Source organism: Pomacea canaliculata, linkage group LG5, assembly GCF_003073045.1.
Source record: "Pomacea canaliculata isolate SZHN2017 linkage group LG5, ASM307304v1, whole genome shotgun sequence".
NCBI classification, from domain to species: domain Eukaryota; kingdom Metazoa; phylum Mollusca; class Gastropoda; order Architaenioglossa; family Ampullariidae; genus Pomacea; species Pomacea canaliculata.
Genome location: NC_037594.1, coordinates 857,343 through 877,540, shown reverse-complemented (window position 1 = coordinate 877,540; position 20,198 = coordinate 857,343). Strand labels below are relative to the sequence as shown.

The 20,198-nt window shown below is 42.0% G+C and overlaps 1 protein-coding gene and 1 long non-coding RNA gene across 3 annotated transcripts; both read left to right on the top strand.

The window, feature by feature from the left end:
• The first annotated feature begins 761 nt into the window (after positions 1-761).
• Positions 762-14,009, top strand: LOC112564867 (probable ATP-dependent RNA helicase DDX58). Of its 2 annotated transcripts, XM_025239951.1 has the most exons (16): positions 764-1,209; positions 2,030-2,200; positions 2,360-2,764; positions 3,224-3,268; positions 3,804-4,079; positions 4,605-4,834; positions 5,552-5,718; positions 6,560-6,758; positions 6,980-7,142; positions 8,061-8,156; positions 8,412-8,590; positions 8,912-9,053; positions 9,245-9,348; positions 10,126-10,263; positions 10,647-10,815; positions 11,376-14,009. In XM_025239951.1, the coding sequence occupies exons 1-16, from the start codon at positions 990-992 to the stop codon at positions 12,008-12,010; spliced, it is 3,339 nt and encodes a 1,112-aa protein (XP_025095736.1). In that variant the 5' UTR covers positions 764-989; the 3' UTR covers positions 12,011-14,009. The 2 variants fall into 2 exon arrangements, with proteins under 2 accessions (XP_025095737.1, XP_025095736.1); XM_025239952.1 differs by lacking the exon at positions 11,376-14,009 and having other exon boundaries at positions 762-1,209; positions 10,126-10,385; positions 10,648-10,787.
• Positions 14,010-16,637: 2,628 nt separating this feature from the next.
• On the top strand, positions 16,638-20,198 carry LOC112565381. Its single transcript, XR_003099395.1, has 3 exons — positions 16,638-16,676; positions 18,116-18,392; positions 20,018-20,198. It is a non-coding gene; the product is annotated as an uncharacterized LOC112565381 (long non-coding RNA).

Here is a 20,198-nt window from a genome sequence, read left to right as displayed (position 1 = left end):
GGTGTCTTCTGCTGTGAAGTAACATAATAAGAGACAAAGACATAACTTTGATGCATTTTGTTGTTAAATGTTCTGTTTGATCCGGATTTTCTTCCATTTTTCACCAAGAATGATGATGTATTTTATTAATATAGTTTTGCAAGTAACACATACAGTAGCTCACAAGTTGTCGGGGATAATGGCAGCCTGCAGTACCTCAGCTTCAGTAGCTTTTAGAATAAGATACATTTTTTTAAAAAATCAGATTTTATGAAGTCAGTTAATTGGGAAGGGTCATTCTTATTTTATTGTCGCAATCTTGTTTGTTTTTCTTTAATTATTTGATTGTATATTTTAGCATTAAGTGTATTATACAGAATTTGTTATTTTCCTTATTTATTTCACTTAAGTGGTATGATTATTGTATACAAACTGAAGCTTTTGTCACATTCACCGTGTAGTTTTCTTGACTGTGTTGCTTTGGTTATAATCTCTTTGCAATGTGGAAATAGGTTGTTGCACCCCCACAACAGCGGTCTATCCATAAAGAATAAGAATCTCTCCATCATAGGGGTTGTCGCCAAAGTTCTTGCCCTCACACAGTCATGGACCACACCCGTTCACCTGCTGTCCTCGAAACTGAAAGTAGGTTTTCCACCTTGCTGACAAACAGAGCATAGTGTAGACTGGAAATTACCAGAACACTTCGATCGGTTTCGTTTTCTTGTTTGCTGAAGGCAGAATGTTAGAGCAAAAAACTTTACCCGCAGGATGTACTTCCTGTTTCTAATTCGTCAGCATACATGTATAGGTGTTTACTCCTGTCGTCTGCTTTTCTGTCTGCTCAACTGTCAGCTGTTACCGCTGCTGTGAATGCATAAGACGAAGAACCAAGAAGAGGAGGTACAAACGACACCGATGAATGAAATAAATGGTCTGGGTTTTGATATTTAGTTGACATCAGCTGAGCCAGTACTGTAGACATAGGACTAGCGCAGTTTAGTGTGGCTATGGAGTCTAATGCAGGTGGCAGGGTGTCAGAGCCGGGGGTCAGTACGACTGCTAGCTCCAGCCTGGTGGACCGCTCCGAGGATGCGGACAGGTGTGAACATGAGGCGGCACTAAGGGCGACCCTGTGTCTCTTTCAGTCATTTCTGGGTGAGTTCGGATTCATGCCCACCCGTGTAGTAACATTCTTGAGGCTCCTTCCAGGCATGAGCAACTTTCCTGGTAAGTGTTAATCTTCCTCATTTTTCTCTTTTTAACCCTAACCCTCCTCCTCATCTTATTCCATTATATTTTATTTTCTTGTTTTGGCCGCCAGTGTGAGTACACGAGTGGTGTGTTGTGGATGTGAGAGATCATGTACGTGTGGGTTAATGTCACTATATATATATATGGCTGCACAGCCTGCACTTACTAAATCCTTGACAGGAGAGCAGGGTGAAGCAAAGACCGATCTGGAGGGAGGTTAGAATAAATGAACAATACTTTATTTGCGCGCGCGGGTGACGTGTCGACACATACACCGAGAGTGATGGGAGAACGTTGTGATATTCTGTGCCACCTGGCGAGTGTATCTTTACCTGGCGAGCCCGTTTCAGCAAGAACAACAAGTCAGAAAGATTCAACCCAAAACACAGTCCTCTAATAATAATAATACAAGTTGTAGAGTGAGATATGTGTATATATATATATGGCTATTTGTTAAGAGCCGAGAGTAGCACGCGCTCGACACAAAGTCACTTTACTCACTCACCTGCTGTGTGCAGGTAAAACAGCTCTGACGTCACTAATGGCCCGCGCGCACTAAGAGTCGCACACAACACAAATAAAGGCGGGTGCCATAGAGGCTGCAACATTATTGATACTAACGTGGTTTTGTTGTTTGTCGGAAATAAGCTCTTTTGTGTCTCCAGTACTCATGTGATAGTAGTGCGTTACTCATTTATTTTCACGGCTCTCGCTGATCCACAGACTAAACTTGGTATTGAGGCTATCCATGTTCGACTGAACTGTAATAAGTTCATATTTTGTTAATATTAACAAGGACGTGCCACGCTGAGAGAGATACGGGAATGTGAAGATCGCAGCTTGTATTCAGAGGCAACGACACGTTTTCTGGGAGACCTGCTCAGCGAAAATGCACCGACGGGGGCGGTGAGCGCTCTCATGGACGCTTTGTTCGACGCCAACGACAGCCCCGACAACCCTAACGAGGGTGAGTCTGTTTACACAGCTACAGATGATGATCTTAGTTTCCTTGCTCTAGATAATTCCAACACATGACGAAGGAATATCATATCAGTGAACGACATAATATTTTATCAATCTGTTTATATTTATTTGTTTGTTCAAACATTTATTGCCGACATCGCAGGAGCGTGGCGATGTCACGACATCCTGACTGTGGCCAGCGGTTTCCTCCCCTCTCAGGAGGCTCTGATTGGCTTCATAGACTCCAGCGAGATGGACATCGGTCTAGTGGCTTCGCACCTGAGCAGTCACGGTCTCCTGACACCTGACGACATGGAGAAGGTGATGACACTCCCGGACCTTGAAGGTCGAAGGTCAGCTGCCGTGTACATGTTTGCTTGTTTGTACGCCACGTATGTGGACTCTCTGCGAGTTGAGTGGCTCATGCTACCTGATTACCCGGCGTACACAGGACCACCCGCCTGGCTTCAGACGCTGCTGGACACCCTTGGCAGGTATGCTGGGACAAACATGCAAGAGGAACTACCCCACCTGCAGCTGTCACCAGACTTCTGGATAAACATAGAGGGTGTGTTTTATTTATGTTTACGCATGCGTTTATCTTGTGACTTCAGGAAGACGTGTGTTAGTTTTTATATGTGTGTGTTCTTGCCTGCTTGCCTCTGTGTATGTGAACATGCATATCTACATATATGCTGCGCCTATGTGTATGTGTGTGTTTGTGTGACACAGAGAAAGAGAAAGCATGAATATCTGTTTGTGCCTGTGTCTCTGTGTGAGCATGGATGTGTCTGTGACCTGTGCCTGTGTGTGTGTGTGTGCCTGGTCATGAATACACGGCATTGGGATTTACAATAAAAGAGGAAAGTAAACCGTTTTAATGAGATAAATATTTTTAAAATGGTGTCGGATACTGAAAAAACATTTTATCCTGGTCTCCTCTTGGCAGAAAGTAAAGCAGATTTTAAAAATAACGTAGGTGGCTGTTGTATTTTGATTATTGTGCGTTTCTACTTTCTGTGTTTAGAACAACTCACCTTTCGACGAAGTACCGCGAACAGCAGAGTAGATGGTGAGTATTAAGGATGACCAGATCATCACCCCCCCTCCTTTTACTTCAACACCATTATCATATTCTCCATCATCATCTTTCTGACCGCTGCGATCCGCGTCACCACAACTACGAGAACATCAGCAGGAACAACAACAATCACATTACTACCTACACCATCGTTACCTGTCACCGACAATATCTTGTTGTCTCGTCTCCTCACGGGGTCATATTCCTGAAGCAGACGTGTCACTGCGCTGGTGGTCCATAGTTAACCCCGAGTCGCAACAGATGAAGACCTAGCTCGACGGCTGGAGGGACCAATCTTGTCCACTGTCCCTAGCTTTAGCTGAACATGGCTTGCTAGGCCTATGAGTATATAGCGGAGGTCATGTCCCTCGTCTTGCTCGTTCTTTATTCTTATCACGTATAAGTAGACTGCATGACTGCCTCGATCTCTTGCTTTGCTCGATGTACATCTATCTTTGCATTGTTCCCCTCTCCTTCTTCACTTAGGCAGTGCACGTCGCTGACGATACATCTCTCTTATTTTCAGATGAAACCGGAAGTGAGGCTGGCGAGTCTGTCGTCAGTGACGTCACGGTGACGGGAGACGCAGACAACACCCACGTGAAAGAGTGGGACAGACGGGACAGAAATGTGGATGAGGGTAGAGGATACGGCATACAGCGAGTCAGCGCCTACATCCTTAATCTTCATCGAATGAGCAGTCGACTTCTGAACGTTAACCCTTTCAACGTGGAGCTTGTGCAGCACGACCAAGTGGACTACAGGGATCGTCTGCCACAGGCAGTTAGGACGAAACACACAAGTGAGAACGATATCAACTTTTCCTCCTCACTAACAGCATATCAGTCTTATTAATAAGTTGATTATGAAGTGGGAATGTTAGAAAAGCCAAACTAAAGTCGTCATTGAAGAAACTATTTGTACCTATTAGAACAGTTCGTAAGTATAATCTCACCAGGGTACAAACATAATTTAATTAACTTTTTATGAGTTTTAAATGATGACTGGGGAACAGTGGAGGGGTGAACAGTCAGCCACGCTTTGTGGGTTCCCAGGGCTCGTGTTGTTTCCCGCTTGAGCGTCCATTGAAGCGTAATGTAGATTCATTGACCGTGTGTTGTTTACAAGCCAGCGGTTACAGTCTGAAACCAAGTCCCATTTGTGATTTCTCACGAACCTTTCGCCAGAGTAATGATTTACAACAATTCAAACGTAATTAGAAATTTCAAACTATGCATACCTTCAAAACAAGGGAACTATCTCGTTTTGCATAGTCACACGTACGTGAAAAACTCGTGATAGTTACTGGCTTGAGGTCTGTCATCAGCGTCTGACGACTGGGATGAGCGAAGTTCAGTGAGTACAGCAACATCATACGAGGAGAACGACAAGGCAAGTGTCTTGGGGAAACAGGTCTTAGCACCCAGGGAACCCGGGCAGATCACTCTACGAGCTTATCAGGAGGAGTTGCTGACCTACGCCCGGGATGGACTCAGTGTGTTGATTATTCTTCCAACCGGAACAGGAAAGACCTACATCATCTTGAAATACGTGCAGGTACCTTGTCGGAAACACAGTCAAACATGTTTCCTTTGTTTGTATGTTTGTACGTGTAGTCAGCAAACTACCAATAATGTTTGCTACACACGCTTTTCTAAACAAGGGCAAATAATCAATCATCAGCAGTCGCAGAGACCGGATGTAGAAATTTGCTTTCCTCTAAACAAATTAAGTATAATATTTTTGTGAAAGCTGTATACGCAAAAGTTTAAAATATAATTAAGGATCTTGGGGCTAGTGGCGATATGTTTGTAAGTCCTCTAATGCAGACGAAACAGCCCCATAGAAAGATTTTGGCAGTAACTGTGTGTTTGTGTGTTTTGTATACAAGGTACATTTAAACCTTTTGATTACCGAGAAGTGAAGGCATAATATATACTAAATGTTTTATTTTAATTCTAAATTTATACAGGTAATGTGTATATGTTTACAGAGCGGTTTGGTAAAATCTGCATTTAAGAATTCTTGCTTGAGTTTCTACATCAAAACTACTTGCAAACCAGCATGGAATCCACTTTCAAAGGTGGCTGCTAACCGAAAGCACCAGAAATAAAAAGATTAAGCGATTTGTTATATCAACAATTGTACGTATTCAGTGGGATGCAAAATGTGAAGCAGCTAATTTCAGTTTGGTTAACAGCTTGTGGACTTCCACAAAAAGTATTTACATCTTTTTGAAAAGTATACTTAATTAAAAAAAAACAATCCTTTCAGGAAATATTGTCTAGACCAGGAACTGACCGAGTTGTGTTTCTGGCGCCAAAAGTCAGGCTGGTGGAGCAGCAGTACAAAAGATTCCATAGTTATTTCCCCGATACTACCTACTTCCGGTGTGGAAACTCGAGAAGCTGCAAATCTCCTTTTTCACAACTCCTGGACACGTAAGGCTTCAGCTTTTGGCTTAGACTGTGCAGAGTGCTTCAGATTGCTGGATTTGTTAACTCATTTCAGTCCATCAGTCCACCGTTTCTTTCTCATCCATAAGTGTTTTTGTTTGTTTGTAAAGTAACAAGGAATCAAGGAATGGTCAGAATATGTATGGTCAGGTAGCAGACGACGAAGAATGGCTTCACAACACCCAATGATAAACATCGTTGATGTTCAAATGTTGCGAGTTGCAGGCGACCATTACAGTTTAATGTTGTCCGTTTATTTACTGACTGTCACAAAGGCCTTACGAGTGAACATTTACCTTTGGCACTGATTTCAACGGTTATATGGGCCTCGTTTGCTCGTACGATTGCTGGTGTCAATAAAAGAGAGACTTTCTCCCGCACTAATTAAAAATATTGAGAAAAACAGAGATATTGTTAAAGAATTTTTTTGCAGATATTTCTTATCATTTACTAGGTTCCGTTACTAACAATGTATTGTATACTGTCGCCGATAAAAGCTATAATACTGTGTCTTGAAAAGCGACTTCGGGCACTCGGAAATTTAAACAGAAAAGAAATCGTTTTTATTTAATTTATCGAGATTTGTGTTTCTCCTTGCAAAGCATTAGTAAGTGATATAAAAGAAATGTTTGGAGCGTTTTTTAATTATGTGAGTTTGTTTACACATTTTTGTGTTGGATAACTTTTGTGTGACATAGTTTAAACTAATTAAAACATTTCTGCATGATCATTCTTCTTTGTTTGTTGGATGAGCACCCATTATGGTGCCTGTATGCCTGAGCACACTCAAGCCGCATTGATTTAGACATGTTTGTTATGCTTACAGTTACCGCATCTACGTGATGACCCCCATGTGCCTGGTGGAAGCCATCAGAGCCAAAGAGGTCCGCATCACCGACTTTTCGGTTTTGGTTCTGGACGAGTGCCACAACACCCAAGGTGGCCACGCCTTCGCAAACCTCATGGACCTCTACATGGACATCAAGTTCGACAATCAAGGACCAAGCTTTTCTCGTCTTCCACAGGTGATTTCCCTGGGACATCAACACGCAGAGAAAATAAGAAACATTAATCTTACATTTTATTTTTAAATTGGATCAAAATGGAATAGTTTATTGAGTACACTCAGGTTGGATCCGAATTATGTGATTCATTATGTTTTGTGTTACTTATGTTTTTAACACATTATCATAACTTATCATCATCAAATATCAAGCATCACTGTTGTTACTCATTTCCCGCGCAGATAATTGGTTTGACAGCCAGCCCTGGTGTAGGAAAGGGAGGCAATCTGTCGACAGCCATTGCGCATGTCAAGAGTTTATGTGACATCCTGGATGCTGAGAGAATATGTACAGTGAAGAAGTACGAAGAGGAGCTGAGGTATTTTATCAATGAGCCCATTCACGGTGAGCAGATGTGGTGATGTTACTTGTTAGAAGTAACATAAAATAAATGTGCTACGCTCGCCTGCTTGCTTGACAACTTGAGAAGATTGCTCTCTCCCTTTCTTTATGTTAACACATGCATGCCTCTGAAATCCGTTTGAAGTCTGAGGCCCTCCGTACAGGTCCCTTGTACCCCAGCTATCGGCAGCTTGTAATCGCGAACTCTATGTGCTGAAGGCAAAAAAAGAGGTTTAACATTAATTTTCTTGGACACTAGACCGCACCATTACATCAAATAAAAACGTAAACGTGTATCATTATCACTAAACAGCAGAATACGATGCAAAATACAATATTTGCTTTGACCTGGGCCAAGAGAGTGTGGCCATTTGCTTTAAAAAACACACAAAACACACACAAAAATCACAATGTCTTTGTTGGGCATCACGCAGGCCTCAGGACGTAGCCCTGTGTCAGTTTTTGAACATGGTAAACCTTTGTGATCAAAGGGAGAACATTTCCGTATCAACAATAACCATGAATCATGAGGTTTTTACTGACAAGACCAGCTCTGTGGGGAGGTTCCCCGCTTCCGTTGGAGCCTTAAGCAGGTGCTTATTGCGCTGAATGGCAAATCCAAAGCTGTTTCTTTTTTTCTTTCTTGCTAGCCTCCCAATCTATTTTATGTCTGTGTATTAGCATTATGTATTCACTCAATATCACACCACTGTCTTTATTTCACATTTAGTAGATCTGTCAATAACCTTAAGAAGTAGAACACAGCCGTCTGCAAGTGTAGTCATGAATTACTACGAATGTAATATTCTCAACGTGTTTGACTTCTACCATTGTATATTTGTTCAAGAAGCAGTCTTTGGCATAAACCATGGTATTTTATGTCAGTCTGTGTTTAGTTGTGATCTGATTGCTGTCTAACAGAGGTTCACAGATGCTCTGGACGGAAAAAGGACACGTTCAGAAAAATTGTTGAGAGCATGATGGCGTCCATTGAAAACGACATGGCCTCGTACTTAGGTAAGTTGACAGCTGCACTGCTTGTAGGTTGTAGCAATAAATTAACTGTATTTTGAAGTTTACAAACCATTGAGCTTGAAGAAACATTAAAACAAAAACTATTTTAAACTTGGGTTTTTACAAATGTATCTAAAGAGTAGGGATAGAGAGCTGAGTGATGCCACATGCAATCTGTTTGAGTTTAATGAGGATAAAGAAGATGAGGAAGATTTTGGTGGTAGAAGATGGCGATGATACGAATCATTTTATTTGCAGAACGAACGTGCAAGAACATTTCTTACGAGACCCTCAAAGGCCAGCTGGCAGCTCCGACAGTCAGTCGAGGACAGCTGCGCTACACACAGTGGGCCAGGAGCCTGGACAGGGACCTGGTGGACCTGGTGCCAGACAAAGACCTCTACACCTCGCTGTTTGCTTCGGTGGAAAAATTGCTGGTAAGTTTATCATTTTCAGGAGAGATGATAAATAAAGCAGAACTCTAAGATGTATCTCGCTGTCCATCCGAAGACGACATAATTGATAAAATATCATTTCAGCAGGTCAGCTTGTTGATAGGCTTACGCTTTATTTCTATGTACATTAGTTTTGAAGGAATCATTTAACCACACAGTAATGAAAATAGTTGCCAACGATCTGTGACTGACTGGGAATTTAAGTCCAAGTAAAACACTTTAGGGGGATTTATTCTACTGTAAAATGACAAATCAAAAGGTGTAAGGACACCGGCTTCAGATGATGCCATGATGGTGTTGCAGGACTACCAGAAGGCGTTGGTTCTCAATGAAGACTGTGAGTCGCAGTACGCGCTGGACTTCCTGCTGGACACGTTTAACGAGATGAACAGCATGCCGCAGCGACTGACGGAGGGCGACAGGAGGCTACTGCGACAGTTTAGGGGTAACATCATGGGGTTTGTCATTAGGGTGGCAACTACATGTCGTCAGGATTTGTCAGCTTAGGGCTACCTGTGTCTCAAGATTTGTCAGTTTAGTGATAATTGCATGACTTAAAGACTTGTCAATATTATTGTAACTTTGTGTCATCAAGATTTATCTCTTTATTGCATGATATTCACGATCTGTTGGCAGAGAACGAGGCAGAACTGGTCAAGGCGAGCGGGGACAAGGAAGACTCGAACCCCAAGCTGAAGATGCTGGAAGATATTCTGCTCAACGTTATGGAGAAAGAAGGGGTCAGTTCGGCCTGTGGTTGTCTTGATGTTTCCTGTTACTTGAAAGCTCTCATCTGTGTTTATAGATACATAAATCTGTCTTGGATTTCGTGTCAATGTTACCATGTCAACATCGATATGAAAGATGACATAAAGGCCAGTCAGGTTTGTCATACATATCCCCAGTGGGTGCATAACAACAGGTGGCCATAAAGTCGATCAACCATGACCGGTGCATACACTGAGGTCGACTGGAAGCAAGTCATTGGTTCGAGCGTCCTGTGAGGCGCCTTACAGACTCGATATTAATCTCCACTCACAGCTACAATCCTCTGGAAACATTTGCGTTGAATCTTAGTCAAATGAAGCTTTTTTTTTAACAAAATCAAACTAATGAATATTTGATAAGAAACAACATAAGCGCTTTACAAATGCTGCATATTTCATATCTAACAATTGTTTTCTCTCCCGGACGAGAGTTCCGTAACCAAAAGCGAGTTCGTGAAACAAAAGGATGTGCTTAAAATGCCAAAATGTTACTGTAATTCGCTGTCTCTAAAGTATACATATTTGTATACATTGTAGTTAGCAAAAGACGTCCGTTTAATGTGTAGAAGCTAAATAAAATGTGTAAAATATTAAATATTGAAGAATTATTTCCTGACATAAGCCAATGTAGTTTACGCTTTATACCTTACAACCATACGTGAAAATTTGTGTGAGATCTAACAATTAAAATACAATTCGTAGTAAATCGTGTCATGGGATGAGATAAATGTGGTAGGAAATTTGTTTCAGGACAATGTATCATGTATGGTGTTTGTGCGGACCATAGAGCTGACCAAAGCCATCCACCAATGGATTGGAAAACATCCTGTACTCCACAAGCTAACACCGGGACGTATCATAGGAAGCAAAGTTTCTTCTGAAAGCACAATAAGAGAGTTTATAAAAGACTTCCTCTTGCTGATTACAGGCGAAAATCACCAGCGAACTCCTAAACATGGCAACCATCCGGGGAACTTTCAGTGCAAATAGGAAACAGCGGGCCAAGAGAAGTATTAGAACTGTTTACAAGGAAGAATTTATCGTCGTATTGATGTGCTTTGTGGTATATAGTGGACACATCAAAGCGCCGAGTTCATAGGGATTTGTTATTTCCTAGTGACTTACTGAGAATACACGATTTGTATTGTATATTAATTTGACACCAGAACCGTGTATTTAGTTAGGAATCTGTTTAGAAGAACAATAGTAGGTTACTTTAGTTGCAAAATGTTCCTGAGTCTAACTTTGAAGCAAACTCCTCATGTTTGTCAGGGATGACCAAGGCTCAGATAGGAGACGTGCTGGTCAAGTTCAACAACGGCGACCACAAAGTGGTGGTGTGCACGTCGGCGGCGGAGGAGGGGTTGGACTTCCAGGCCTGCAGCGTGGTGGTACGTTACACCTACGTCACTAACGTCGTCTCCATGATACAGTCGCGAGGTAAACAGGCCTGTAGCCTGGGGTTACTGCCTGCCAGGCGCTGACATTATGTATTCACACTTTCTGTCTGCCTAATAGTATGTACTGATCACGAGGCTTGGTGCTTACCTCACACGTGCCTATTTATAAGCATGTGTATGTACATACACACGCAAACACACATGCAAGAACACTACAACACGCGTGTAATCGTGTGTTCTGTTGAACACGGTCTGGTGATAAACCGAGAACACAGAAATTATGTAATGTCTGTCTGCATTTCTGTCTTCTTGCACTCAGACCTTCCGTTCTGTCTTCTGTTTGAGGCTTAACGAGGCAAAAAGGCTGACATAATAAAGTTGCCTTCTGTTGCCGTCTGTCTGCTAGCTCCTTAGTTGGTCTGTTATTTTCTATTTATTCACGTTCTTCATATTTCCATTCTTTCTTCGTTTGTTTTTTGTTTTGTTTTTTTACTTTCACAAAAGTATCAGCAGATGCAAATATCATGCCCACACAAACACACACACACACGAAGATTGTTGTCAGGGTGAAGGACGTATCTTCTGTCTGTGAATGTCAAGGTCGCGCACGGCGAATGAACAGCCAGTACTGCGTGCTGGACGACCTCCAGGGAGGGTGCGTGAGAAAGGAGAATGAAAACCTGGCCAACGAGGCGCTGATGCAACAAGCCGTGGAACACGTCCAGAAAATGATGGAGGACAACCCCAACGACTTCCGGAAGTCAATGCTCGAGCGTCAACAGTCTCAGGTGCTGGCCCGGAAACTTGCCATGGGCGCCACCGTCACCAAGAGAGAACAAGCGGGCTTCTCCACAAAAGTCTACTATCTCCGCTGCCGCAAATGTCGTGAGAAGGTGTTCACTTCTTATGACATCAGGCAAATCGGCCAGGGCTCCCACACCCTGACAGATGACCATTTGCGCGGAAAGTGGGCCAAGACTCGCGAGCTGCCCATCCCCCAGCAGTGGACAATGAACATGGAGCGCGTTGCTGGCGTTTGCTGTAAAAGTTGTGGGCACAAGTGGGGCAGTCTGGCCAGGTACATCCCCAGCGGCAACGAGTACCCGATCTTGAAGCTGGAGCATTTTATTCTGGAGGATATGGCCACAGGAACAGAGATTTCGCGCAAAATGAAATGGTCCGATAGGTTGTTTAGTGTTCGAGAACTTACTGAAGAAGAAAAGGGGAAACTGTGATTTGGGGTAAATATTTTTTAAATACACTAATAGCAGAAAATTAAGAAAGACAAATTATATCACAAATAGCGACTTATCAGTTTGAACGGGGGTTCATGATATTGTTTATTAGAATTCACAAAATAGAGAAAATCTCCACAATGTTGATAGACTGATGAAGATACGTTGCCATTCGACAGCAGCCCATCCTTCAGGGCAGACACCTGAAATGGAGCATTGGTCGCCTTTGTTTACAGGCAATACTGAGGCAGTCTGGCCAGGTACACTCCCATGGCAAAGAGTACCCGAGTCTGGAGCTGGAGCATTTCGTTGTAACGGATATGTCCAGTACAACAGAGATTTTGGTGAAAAAAACGATGTGATGGCTTGTTTAATGTTTGAGAACTTACTAAAAAAGAAAAAAGAGAAACTAATTTGCTGTAAATGCATTTTAAAGACACTCGGAGAAGAAATTAAAAAAACTAAGGAAAATCGTACTACAAAAAGCGACTGCTCAGTTTTGAATATGGGTGTCATTCTTGACATGCTTTTTATTTTATCGGAATTCTCAGAAAAAGAGAAAATCTCCACAATTCGGTAGGTTGATGAAGATAATTTATGATAACTTAGTTTACTAGGATGTTATGGATTTATATTTGGTTTACTTAAAGCTATGAACTGAAATTGTATGTAGCATAGTCATCTACTGGGGTGAAGATTGCTGGATAAGTGATCACAGAACATTATTTGCTTGACTGGTAATCAATGAAACTTTTATGTAATATAGTAATCTATTGGCTTGGTTTACTTGCTTTGTTATAGTAGGAAGTTTCTGTGTAATCATAATTGATTTTTTAATTACACTTATATCTCTATATCACACTCACGATACATCTATTTAAGCAAACTGATGCAGTCTAAAATGAAGGAAAAAACTAAAGTTGCTTCGCTTTAAAAAAAATTGTATTTACACAAGAAATCCTGTTTATGGTTTTGTTCATAAAAACAAAATACCGTTGAAGACATTCATGGAATCAGTATTAAGCACCGTGTTCACCAGTCATTGTCCTTATTAGCTTTGGATTCATCTGGAGTCCAAATATCCCCTTGGCTTGTCTGTGACTATAACTATGGTCTTCATCAGACTTGGTTGGCCGCTTTGATATCTCTCTGTTCAAAGATCCCTGATCAGTCCGGGGTGTTATCTAAACTGACTGACTGACTGACTGATTGACTGACTGACTGACTGGCTGACTGACTGACTGACTGATTGACCGACTGACCGTTGAGACTTAATAAATCTCTCTTTAGTCGTGAAGGTCCTCTAAGACCAGCATCCCTCACCTCACGAGAGGCTGACATTCCCAGCTTCTTTAGTTCCAATTTCAAAATGGTTTTGCTGTCTGGTTTGCCGTTGGCAGTTGTTGGAAAAAGAATCGACAAAACTCAACTTCACAGGCTGCATGTAAGTTCTGCACATTGTGCCTGATCTCTATTAAAGAACCGGAAAAGAGAATGAGACAGAAAACTGCACACAGGTGGCAGATGGCTGCACCACAACCAGCCCAGGGTGCAGTGGTGGTGGTCGCTGCTGTATGTGACGTCAATCACAGACCAGCAGAAGTCCAGAACTTTCTGTGACGTCAGACTAGGTTGTGGCGCGAACTCTTGATTAAAAAAACTGGATCCGGTACGGGTAGAATCACCGTTATCTGCACCCTAGGCCATTGCTGGATGAGGTGTTCCAGCCACCCCGGGTAGATGATCTGGGACTTTCGAATGATGGACAGAGTTTTAAAAAGATTAAAATAAACTTTTAGACGCCAGTCGTATTCTCTCAGACATTTGCATTAAAGTTACTTTAGAAGTACAGTTGACAGTTTACACTGTGTGGGGTATCTAATGTATAATTTATCTTATCGACTGTTTGCTTCAACATTTTAAGATGGAAGTTAGCAGATAAGCATTTTTTATTAAAAAAATTGTACAATGGAAAAATAAAGTATGCATAAAACTGTTATGACATGTCGTACTGTCGTTGGACAGTTTGCACGTCAATGTAATTTCAGTCACCATGAAAAGTAAACATTATCTTTCTGAAAAGCATAATTTTTATCAAATTTTAAAATTTGAAAGTAATACCACACTTTTATGCAGTTTTCAGTTGAACATAACAGACTAAGTCAAAAACATTTCGTCTTCAGATTTCATACAGGAATGCCCTAGTCAACACAAAACACGCTACTTTCCTATGATCGTGTATGTAAGTTTGTGTGTGTTGTTCAACCCACAACTTGACTTCAAATGACAGACATTTCATATATATATGTGTACTCATACACCCATATATATATGCATTTGCGTGCATGCGTACACACACACACACATACAGATCGTTCGCGCAAATTCGAATAAGTTGTAATAAACCACGAAATCTGACTAAGGTGAACAGTTCATGTAGCCAGCACCACCACAAACAACAGTTGATGTAATCGTCTGAAACAAACATTTCATCTTCAAGTAGGGATGAGAATCGCATAAGGTAGACTATTATTATAGCAGCTTGACAAGTGTGTTGTGAGGGGATGGGGAGGGAAGGGAGGAGCCCCCATGCACAGTCCAGTCCCCTGATAGCATCATGACTAGCAACACTAGCTGCCTGCTCTGACACTTGACATCAGTCGTCTGCCGACATCATCAGCCGAGACGACCAACAGCCCGAGTGCACTCAGCCATGCAGCCAGCCAACACTATCGCGGCTCATCCTTTCCAGCAGCTTGTTCATCACACCCCGGGTGGTCTACTGCGCACATTCACACTAATGAAAGCAGGTCTGCAGCGGTGCAGATGAAAGTTTCACCCGGTGTCCAAGGTGTCCCACCTTTTCTCGCCCGAGGCTCGCACTGGACATGAAATGACATCTCGTGGGCCTCAGCATGGAGGTTTGGCCAGGATCATGTTAAAAATGAAATGATGTCTGGTTAAAATGAGGCGTTAGCTTTTTCACCCGTGTATTGTCCACTATTACAACACACACTTCATATGTTAGGAAATGCTGAAATGGCGAATACTTAAAAATAAGGACAAAATAATGGTAAAAAATTTAACTTAGAAAACGAAACAAATTGTCAATCTGTGCAATCAGAACAGCTTCTTTAACAGTAAATCTCTTCGACTTTCGATCCTTCACCGACAAAATTGTGCAGTCAGTGAGGACAGTCTGTTTATTAACCGATGACATGACGAGGGCTGTGTGGTAAGGACAGGAAGCCGGGTGGAGATAACAGGGCACTGTGGTCAGATAACAGAACTGTGTGTAATAACAGGGAAGCTGGGGAGCTGTGATCTGCTCGGTACGGCTTGTCTCAGTGCACTGTCATGCTTAGAACTGGGGACAAACATTGCAATGAGTGGATGTCAGTGTGAAGGATGTTGCATGTTGGCTACATGAATGTAATGTTAGTCAACATACATGTCACACAACGGTTACATCAGTTATTTCTCTAGTTAATATCCACGTGGAATCCATTTGTGACAGAAGTAGACCGACACTAGGTGCACACAAGCGTGAAGAACACATTGAAAAACTGTTAGAAAAGAAAATAATTTTCTTAAAAGAGAAAGACCGAGCGAGAAAGATAACCTTTGTAATTAGAATAAGCTCATGAGTGTGTTTCATTTGCAACTAACGGTCCTCCTACAGTATTTAAAACTGCTTAATTACTACATTAAGACAATTCAAATAGAGGAACAAAATGAAGGTATAATGGTAGGAACTATTTACAGGGTACACGGACTTTTCGCCGACGGACGTTTCGCCGCCGGACGTTTCGGAGCCGGACGTTTTGCCGACCGGACGTTTCGCCACCGGACGTTTCGGAGTCGGACCTTTTGCCGACCGGCGTTTCGCCGCCGGACGTTTCGGCGCGGGGCACTTCATTTCGGCATTTCACGCGGGACCTTTAGCCGAAGTCAAGTGTGTGACGCCCCTTAGCTCACACATTTCTCTCGCCATTGTATCAATGTATCAGTGAACTCTCTTTCACTATCCTTCCTCATGTGAACCGTTAGCTCACACATTTCTCTCGCCATTGTATCAATGTTTTTTCTCAAAGCTGTTGCGCATAATCTGTGACAATCAAAGTGAACTGTCTGTGAAGTCTGTGTGTAAAATTTGTTGGAAATAAAGAATTATTGTGTAATCTAGTAGTTACTTTCATTCTTTGAGAAGTAAGTAAGCTCTCTCTCTCTCTGACATAATGCGGCGAAACATCCGGCGGCGAAACGCCGGTCGGCAAGACGTCCGACTCCGAAACGTCCAGCGGCGAAACGCCGGTCGGCAAAACGTCCGGCTCCGAAACGTCCGTCGGCAAAACGTCCGCACACGATTTACAGACAGTTGTGCAACGCTGATGTAGCTACAAACCTTGTTGTTGTGGTCGTGCTGTGTTGACACGTGTAGAGACCTCAGCAAGTGATTAGAGGTCTGATACATCAAGTGAGGATGGGGAGAGAGATGGCGAGATAGACAGACGGAAAGAGGGAGTAATGTTACTCAATTATTCCACATTTGTTCTCGATTCTAATATATGTCTTTTCCGAGATTGCCTGATATTGTGTTGTATAAATACAGGTTGTGGCTGTTGTAGCGGCATCGTCCGACCTGTGTGCCGTAGACATGAACAAGGTAAGCAGCTTACAATGATGTTAGTTGTTCTGAGGTTGGGGGCAGTTCCGCTTTTACATACTTTCAGGCATTTTACAATCTAAAATTGTTTTAAGAATATAAAAGCATTTTTCCAGACCTGTGTTGCTCTCAGCATGTCAGTGTGTGTGTGTGCGCTTGTGTACTCGTGTAGATGTCAGAAGACAAATATTCAACAACAGCGATCCGCTAATTTGTTTTAGAACACTTTGATGTGCAACTAGCCCCCGATGCTTGTCTCTTTTCAACTGTGTGTTTAATTAATATCACTGAAGACAGTAAATTTTAAAGAAAAGGTTTGTCAGGTATTTTAAAAACATTTACATTTCTAGTTAGTCTTTGTTTTGTTTCTATGACGACTGAAGGAGAGTTGAGTGTAAAGCTGACCTACAGCTTCCACTGATCTTGTGCTTTGACTTAATTCTTTATTTAGTGTGGTTTATGTTGAGCACATAAAATACAGCACATTTCTGTAATAAATTATATGCATTGGGATCAAAACATTACAGACAAGTATACATCAATAGAGGTATAACATTACCCACAAAGCTTACCAGTCCCAGTAAGGTAGGAGACGACAGTTTCTACAGTGATGTAAGTTCCTACTATGTAGCAGTCACATGGAATCGCTCATTTGTCTTTATTTCATTCTGTTTCGCAGAAGGATCCAAACAATTTCATTATTTTGTATGTTTCGTCTAGTTAAAGATACACTTTAGTGTAGATCTCTTATTATCTGCTTTACGGTTAGAAATAGTTCGGTAAACACTTGTCTCCATTCTGTGACAACGGAGTTTCCTGTCCATGTACAGCAACAGTTAGTTATTCCACTGACCTGTGTTACAACCTCATGATGATGCTGAGAACCTTTGTGCTGGGTATCTAGGGTAGATCGCTCTTAATTACAATTTGTAAACTGAAATAGTTTTGAATATGTCGAGTATGTCCACTATAAAATTATACAGTACTGTACACCTTTCTGAAGCCGGGGCTTATAATTTGTTTTACTAATTTTAGCCTTGATTGGGATGTCACAGGATGAATACAATAGTATGATAAGTAATTACATCCAACAAGTCTTTATTAGTTCCTAACACATCTTTCTAATTTGTTATCATATCCAGTACAAGTTAAAAGTATATTTATCAACTTCAGACAAGTTAGCGTATCTGTTAGTGACAAAACTGTTCATTGCCCTACATCTCTTGCGATCATTCATTTATTATACAGTTACGTGTATCATTTTAGCTGTAGACAGGTAGGTGTATTAGAAGAGAGCAATACAGCTAAACAGAAGTTTTATAAGTCATCTGCAATCTTGTCATGTTCAGGTGCAATGTGTGTGCATCATGTGCTGCTCATTTCATGTTCATGTTCACCTTCAAGGTGTGTACCTCACCTGTTGGTCATTTGATGAGCAGGTGCAAGTCCTCCTGAGTCTTCTCGTCATCATTCTCCCTCACCATGCTGACGCAATCATGTGCGCATGCGCAACTGATGCGGTGAGGTGCCGAAGTGCTCCTGGAATCTCGAACACACAAGTCCATGTCATGTACCCTCGGGAGTGCCTTGAGTACCTGGGAGAGAGCACTCGTGCTGGAGCTTACTTATGGAGGAAGATCCGTCTCAACAATGATGACGTTGCCTGGGTTCCTAGTGACTGGGTGGAATTAAAGTTCAAGTTTTTCTCTTGCTGAGGTATGTGTTACTACTTTATAAAAATTTTTTATAAAATTTATTTCTGTATGAAAAAATATATATTTTACATCCAAACAGGAGAATAGTTCTCCTTTGTTTGTCTGTGGTGGGGCCTCCCTAGATAAGGGAGGTGAGGAGATCAGCAGTTTTCTGTTCTCTGACGTCTGTCCCTACTTTCACAGCGTGCTCTCGTTTTGACAGTGTTTCTCTTTCTCTCTCTTCCACTTCTCCTCCCCTTTCTGTTGCAAGTTCATGAAGTTTGATAAAACGTAAATTACGACCCAAATCCCACAACCAAGTGCCTCTTCTACTTCTCTGAATAACTCTGAAACTTCTGTTCATCTATTTCTGTTACCAATCATGGTATCTTTAGACCACGGACAAAGTTCACACGTGTGACTGCTCTTCATCAGTTTGACGATGACAATGACAGTGATACACTTTATTTTTCACAATGGGCAGTTTGAACATGGGAATTTTGCAATGTCTGCTCTTAACAAGAGAGCTCTAAACACTTCAGAACGCTTAGTGATGGCAAGAATAAATGGTCTCGAATAAATGGTTTCATCCAAATTAAATCCTTCAGGAGGCAGCACACCAGCGAGCGATTTAATGTTCTCCTTGAACTGTACTACAACAATTTCTGTGCATATCCACCCGAACCGAAGCAAGCTGGCGAAATCGAATCCCACCATTGGACAAGAGCGATCACGTGACATGCACAACACCAGTGTCATCACACTTTTCATCGCTCAGCTCAGTGTTTCTACTGCAGTGTATGCCGAAACTGCTTTCCGCTGCTGGTCTCCCTATTTCACCTTTGACTTCAAAGTTAACTAAACCGTTGTTTTACTTAATTCTTCCTGAAGAGTATGTGTGAAGTTTGTTTGTTGTTGTTGTTGTTGTTGTTGTTGTTGTTGTTGTTGTTGTTGTTGAAGATAGTTGTCAGGGTGCCTGGCTCATTGGAACTGCCGCCTTTGATTCTCTGCCCTGCTGTCTTAGTATGACAGTGCCAGCTTTTCTCACACACATACACACACATACAAACAAACAAACACACACACAAACACACACACACACACTTGTAACTTTAACTCTGCCTCACTTCCGTCGTCTCTTCCTGTGTGTTCCTCGTTGTTTGTGTGCTCCATACCATGGACTGCCACACGAATCCAATTCCACGCCCGAAGACTGGTATTTAAGGACTTTCTACCCCTTAGTCTGGGTGTCTAGCTTACAGAGTGCTCTGGTCAGTCTTCCGTGAACTTGTTTTTGTTTGTGTCTGTGTGTTTGTGTCTGTGTGTTTGTTTCTGTGTGTTTGTGTCTGTGTGTTTGTGTCTGTGTGTTTGTGTCTGTGTGTTTGTTTCTGTGTGTTTGTGTCTGTGTGTTTGTGTCTGTGTGTTTGTGTCTGTGTGTTTGTGTCTGTGTGTTTGTGTCTGTGTGTGTGTGTCCTACGTCATCCCATAACCTTTGTGTGCTGCTCTTGTGCTCTCTTCATGTATTATCTGAATTCATTTTATTCTTCCACCTACCCGCCTAACCGGCATATGACGAGTACAGAATTTCGGTGATGTATGAGGTTCACAGTTTGTCTCAATCTTTGTTCTTAACTCTTTATTTTTTAGCTGAGACAGAAAAGCGAAGATTTCAGCAGAGCGTCCACCCTTGGATCTTCGCTCAGCCACCCTGGGCCTATTCACGTCACGTGATTACTTTAATTTTGTGGGACCCAGCATTTGGTTCGTTAGTTTTGTTGGAGCATTTGGCTTAGAAATGTGATTGAAATAAATCCGTCTCGCAAGCAAG